At 55.6% G+C, this 5,973-nt stretch overlaps 1 protein-coding gene across 1 annotated transcript in view; it reads left to right on the top strand.

The window, feature by feature from the left end:
- Nucleotides 1-3,234, top strand: part of ZNF335 (zinc finger protein 335) — a 10,922-nt gene extending 7,688 nt beyond the window's left edge. The window contains exons 9-14 of the mRNA XM_082227012.1: nucleotides 61-353; nucleotides 469-549; nucleotides 1,863-1,946; nucleotides 2,079-2,144; nucleotides 2,296-2,377; nucleotides 2,741-3,234. Of these exons, the coding sequence (XP_082083138.1) occupies nucleotides 61-353; nucleotides 469-549; nucleotides 1,863-1,946; nucleotides 2,079-2,144; nucleotides 2,296-2,377; nucleotides 2,741-2,859 (725 nt within the window). The 3' untranslated portion in view covers nucleotides 2,860-3,234. The remainder of the gene's footprint in view (nucleotides 1-60; nucleotides 354-468; nucleotides 550-1,862; nucleotides 1,947-2,078; nucleotides 2,145-2,295; nucleotides 2,378-2,740) is intronic.
- Nucleotides 3,235-5,973: the final 2,739 nt, after the last annotated feature.

The following is a 5,973-nucleotide window of genomic DNA, read 5'->3' as shown; positions in this document are numbered from 1 at the left end:
TTTGTGGCTCATGCAAACCACTCTTCTGAATAGTGCTTTCCAGGGGGCACCGGGAGTGAGTTTGTGGAGTCAAGGGGACGGTGTCCCCCAAAACATTTGGGGAACTTGCATCCTCTTGCATGTGGGAGGCCATTTCTGCCCCTGTGAAGACGGCAGCTGTATGCCTGCCAACCGCACTCACCAGAGCGTGCTCTCTCTCTCTCTCTCTCTCTCTCTCTCTCTCTCTCTCTCTTCCTCCCATCCCAACAGCAACCCTTCAGTCCGGCCAGGCTGTCCTGGCTCCAGAGCGGCTCCAGCAGGCCCTGGGGCAGGAGCGCATCCTCATGACGCAGGAGCAGAGCGTCCCCGGCCAGGTGAGGGGGGCAAGCAGGCCAGAGTCCCGGGTCCCCTCCCTCCAGGCTTCTGGGCGTGGGGTGGCAGTGGTGGGTCTTGGGGCCCAGAGCTGAACCCCCTTGCGTCTCTTCTCAGGAGGATGCTGCCTACATCCAGGAGATCGTGACCACGGCAGACGGGCAGATGGTGCAACACCTGGTGACGGCAGAGAACCAGGTAGGGTAGTGGCAAGGCGGGGGGCTGGGGGGGCCCAGAGCTGGCCTGGCAGGCAGTCAGAGTGCCTCAGGGCATTCTTCTTCACGCAGCGCACAGTCAAACTGTGGAACTCATTCCTGCAGGACGCAGGGATGGCCACCAGCCTTTGGAAGAGGCTTTGATTAAATTCGCGAAGGAGAGGGCTCTCAATGACCCTGCTCTGCCTCCACGGCCAGAGGCAGCAGTGCCCGTTTCTGGGCAGCCCAGGAGGAGAGAGGGCTCTTGGGCTCACATCCTGCTTGCAGTCGAAATAAAAATTTAAAAATTCCTTCCAGTAGCACCTTAGAGACCAACTAAGTTTGTTATTGGTATGAGCTATCATGTGCATGCAGGTATCTGAAGAAGTGTACATGCACACGAAAGCTCATACGAATAACAAACGTAGTTGGTCTCTAAGGTGCTACTGGAAGGAATTTCTTTCTTTTGTTTTGACTACAGCAGACCGGCACGGCTCCCTGCCAGTATCCTGCTTGCAGGTTTCCCTTCGGAGCGTCCTGTTGGCATCAGCTGTGAGGAGAGGGTGCTGGGTCACCCTCTTGGCCTGATCCAGCACACTCTCCAGACTCCTCTTTCTGCGCCTTCCTGTTGCGTTCCGAAGGCAAAGGAAGGATTGGACCCTGATTAATAAAATACACACCAGGCTTGGCCAGCAAGACTCTGCGAGGAAGTGCCAATAATCATCTGCCACACCCTGTCCCAGGTCCCTTTTATTAACAAAAGAACTCTTAACATCGCTTGTACAAACCAATCAGATTTCCTCCGAGCATTTAAAAAAAAAACCCCACGTGGGACAAAGTTAGATCAGAGAAATCCTTTTAACTACAAAGAACTAATTTGAGCATGCATCAAGAAATCAAGGAGGAAGGCATTTAGCAAACCCCGGGGGTCATAAACAGGCAGTAATCAGGAAAGGAAGGACAGGCAAGGAAAGATACGTTTACCATCTTCTTATGAGCTCTCTTCCCGGCCCTTAAGATCTACCTAAAGATGAACAAAATCTACATCAAAGTTACCTCCTCTCTTTATGGCCCAGGATGCAACTGGTGAAGCAACTGGTCTCTGTTTCAGAATGCTTATACGTGCCTGTCAGGCAGAGAAAATGGGCAGCAGAGTAAATGGGCAGAGATGCTGAGGCTTGTGGGATTTGATCTGAAATTGTCGTCAGTGACTCAAGCCCAGTCAAGCAATGCTTTCATCGCGGACACAATGGCTTGCTCCATGTTTTCATGATTCCTCATAGCAATCCCATGTGACCCCCACACCCTCCCTTCCAGGTCCAGTACATCATCACCCAGGATGGCGTTCAGCACCTCCTGCCCCAGGAGTACGTGGTTCTGCCCGGGACGCATCACATCCAGGTGAGACCCAGGGCTGGAGGGGAAGACGAGGGAGCAGTTGCCGCCTTCCTTCCTCTCCCTGCCCCCTGCTCACTAGATCAACCCACCTTTCTCTCTCCCACCCCCCCCTGCCTCTCCGCCCCGCTTTTCCAGGTGCAGGACGGCCAGATCACCCACATCCAGTACGAGCAAAGCGGTCAGTTCATGCAGGAGCCCCAGGTAGGAGAGAGGGGGCGTTTGGCAGGCTCTCTTCCCACTCCGTGTGTTTGTAGCAGGAGGGTTTGGAAGCTTATGGGGTGGGGTATGGGGCTGGGGCTGGGGCAATGCCTCCCAGGGCTGCTGCCCACCCTGCCCGCTGCTGCCTCCGCAGATCCAGTATGTCCCCGTGTCGCCAGGACAGCAGCTCCTCACGCAAGCTCAGCTGGAGGCCGCGGCCCATTCTGCAGTGACAGGTGGGTACAGGGAGGGGGGAAGGGGGGCTGCACATCCTCTGCCTGCGTCTCTCAAACGTGGGTCTCCTGCTGCTGTTAGACTACAACTCCCATCAACCCAAGCTAGCAGGACCAGGGGTCAGAGATGATGGGAGTTGTGGTCCACATTATCCGGAAGGGGCCAGCTTCGTTCAATCAGCTCATGGAGCAAGAATGCAAATGGCGCCTGTTTAGTTTGCACAAGTTGCAGAATTTGGGCTGGGAGGGGGCACATTCTGCCTCTTGCTCAGCTGCCCCCTCCTGCCCCTGGTTTAACTGACCCCCCAGCGCAGCTGCTTCTTACCTGTTTCCCACCCATCTCTCTCTCTCTCTCTCTCTCTCTAGCGGTGGCTGATGCCGCCATGTCCCAAGCGCAGGGCCCGTTCAGCACAGACTGCGCGGCGGACCAGATCCACGAGCTCCAGCCGGGGGTCCACTATGACATCATCACGCTGGGAGACTAGCAAGGGGGACCGCGTCCTTCCCCTACCCCCCCCCCCAAGCATGGACCTCTGCTTCCTCTTGGCTCTGCGGGGGATGAGAGGGGGCCTGGCTGCGTTGGCAAGCAGGATCAGCACCCTGTCTGGATTGTGCCTTCGCGCCACGACCAGCAACGCTCAGTGTGCCCTTGCCTCTCGGAAGGAGCTGCTCCCTGGGGCCTGGCAGGCCCAGCTGCCCCCACCTGCCTGCCTGCTGGCTGCCAGTGGCTGAACTTGAAGCTGTGGGTGCTTGAGGCCCAACTGCAGGCCTGGGGGGGCGCCTTCCCCCATGGTGTGGGGTGTTGCTTTGCTGGCCTTGACGGCGCCTCCCAATAAAGGCGCAGGACTGCCTGGAAGCGAGATCTGTGTTGGCGCTGCCTCTTCCTCCTCCTCCCTTTGTCTTTGCCACCTGCTCAGGTGACCTTGACTCTGGCCAGCCATCGCCCCCCCTTCCCCCACCCCTGGAATTAACCAACTGGTGAACAGGCTAAATCCCGTGTAACTCTCCCTCCAGTACAACCGCTGTCTCCCTGAGCCCGTCGCTTGGCAGTTGTTTACATGGGATTATAACAGCTAATCTGGGGCTTTAAGGAGGGCCATTTTGCATTATACTGATTATCTTCTGGGGGGGGCAGGGTGGTGACCCACCCAACTTCTGCAGGACACAGGCAGCTTCTCGTTCTCTCTTGCAGGAGGGGTGAGCAGGCTGCCAGTCAGGGTAACAGTCTGTGAGAAAGGTCCCCGTCTTCCTGCAAGCCCACAGCCTGGCCTCTCCTCACTGCGGACTGAATGGGCAAAGGGGTTTCAGATCAGGGAACCAAGGGGGGCGGAGCGTGGCCCGTTTCGGGGGCAGGAAGCTGGACAGGGGGCTTCTTGTTGCAGGTGTTCTGCTTGAGCGCCATAGGGAGGGTGCTGGTGCCCCCAGGATCCTGGAAATGTAGGGCACCCCAGCTGTGGTTTCTGCCCAGCCAGTCGGCTCCAGCTGTGCCCTGGCATTATAGCAGGTGCTGGGGGCGGTGGCATTAGGGCCAGCTCCAGCTGTGTTGGGGAAGCGGGGCTTGCGCCTAGATTACAGGCCATTATCTAATAAAGCCGGATTGGCGCACAGCATGCTCATGATCAGGGTGGTGGCACCGAGTCCTCTGGGGACAAGGTCACGGCCACCAGATGTGGAGGATGCAGCCGCCAGGCAAGGCGAGGGCCGGGAGCTGCCGCAGCCCCTTCCCAGGCCCCCTCCGAGACGTTGCTGCCAGGTAGGTAGAGGGCAGAAGGATGCCCTGTCCGTGCTCAGCGGCCCTTTCCTGTGCCAGGTACACGTGGGCACTTGTGCCAGGGGCAAAGAGGAGCGTGTTGTAAGGAAACTCGGGTTGGCTTTTACAGGTACCCTCGAGGTCCACTGTGGATTTAGAAATATAAATGGAGGATGCCAAGGTAGCAAGGCAAGCTGCTGATCTCCCTTGGTCTGGACAAGTCTGTCAATCAAGATGCCTGGCAATACCCGACAATGGCCCTTCCCGGCCTGTCATCCTTTTGAAATAGGGAATACCTTGCCTACAGAATCCATTGTCAACGACCTGCTTCATTCCTACATGGATACCTGCTCTTTTCACTGGTCAGGCCATTCAACGGCTATCGGTCAAGCTGGTTCAGGGAGGGCGATTTATCAGGAATTTCCAGCTGCGTGACTTGAGGAGGGGGGTCTCTGAGGTTGGCTGGGGCTAAACACGGCTGCTGTGTTGCCCTCCGCACTGTTTCAGACGGGGCTGATTTGAAATGATTCCTTATATTTTTATGCTGCTTTTATTTCACATGAATTGCAAAGTGGCTTACAAACAGTAACAATTGATATTGTTGTTTAGTCGTTTAGTCGTGTCTGCCTCTTCGCGACCCCCTGGACCAGAGCACGCCAGGCATTTCTGTCTTCCACTGCCTCCCTCATGCTGGTTTCTTTGAGAACACTGTCCAACCATCTCGTCACAATTGATAGAACATCACAAATTCACTTATGAGCATGCATTTTATTTATGACACCTTATAATTCTTACAAGAAGTACGTGCACCCTTGTAGCTATTTATGACCTCTTATGCCCCTGCAGAGCTTGTGTGCCTTAAGGACTAGAAACCTGGAGGTGATGCACATTTTCTCCCTGCTGCATGCTCCAGTTCAGAGATGTGGGTTGAGTCCCTGCTGCCGCCTGATCAAGGGAGAGTCAGTCCCATTCAGAAAGGTTGAAAAGGGAGCAGGGGTGGAGCAGCCATGTCTGTGGGTGTGAAGGAGCAGTGAATGGGTGCTGGGTGGAGAGGCGGCCTCCAAATCTGCTGGGTGCTGGAGGAGTCTGGGAAAGCCAACTTGGGCCAGGAGGAAGGGCCTTGGCGTAGCTCTTGCAAAAGGTGGTTAGCTTTGTACGCAGAAGGTGGTCCTGGGTCCCATCCCTGTAGGGAACCCCTAAGCACACATACCCTAAGTAGAGATGGCTGAATCAGGCCAGTGGCTCATAGAATCATAGAGTTGGAAGAGACCACAAGGGCCATCGAGTCCAACCCCCTGCCAAGCAGGAAACACCATCAGAGCACTCCTGACATCTGGTTGTCAAGCCTCTGCTTAAAGACCTCCAAAGCAGGAGACTCCACCACACTCCTTGGCAGCAAATTCCACTGTCGAACAGCTCTTACTGTCAGGAAGTTCTTCCTAATGTTTAGGTGGAATCTTCTTTCTTGTAGTTTGGATCCATTGCTCCGTGTCCGCTACTCTGGAGCAGCAGAAAACAACCTTTCTCCCTCCTCTATGTGACATCCTTTTCTATATTTGAACATGGCTATCATATCACCCCTTAACCTCCTCTTCTCCAGGCTAAACATGCCCAGCTCCCTTAGCCGTTCCTCATAAGGCATCGTTTCCAGGCCTTTGACCATTTTGGTTGCCCTCCTCCTCCTCCTCCTCATGTATAAGGGATGCGGGTGGCGCTGTGGTCTAAACCACTGAGCCTCTTGGGACTTGCTGATCAGACTTGCTGATCAGAAGGTAGGCAGTTTCAATCCCCGCGACGGGGTGAGCTCCCGCTGCTCTGTCCCAGCTCCTGCCAACCTAGCAGTTCAAAA

The sequence above is a fragment of the Podarcis vaucheri genome, assembly GCF_965113315.1.
Source record: "Podarcis vaucheri genome assembly, chromosome: 6".
Lineage (NCBI taxonomy): Eukaryota > Metazoa > Chordata > Lepidosauria > Squamata > Lacertidae > Podarcis > Podarcis vaucheri.
The sequence above is the reverse complement of the archived record's forward strand: the minus strand, read 5'-3'. Positions and strand labels throughout refer to the sequence as shown.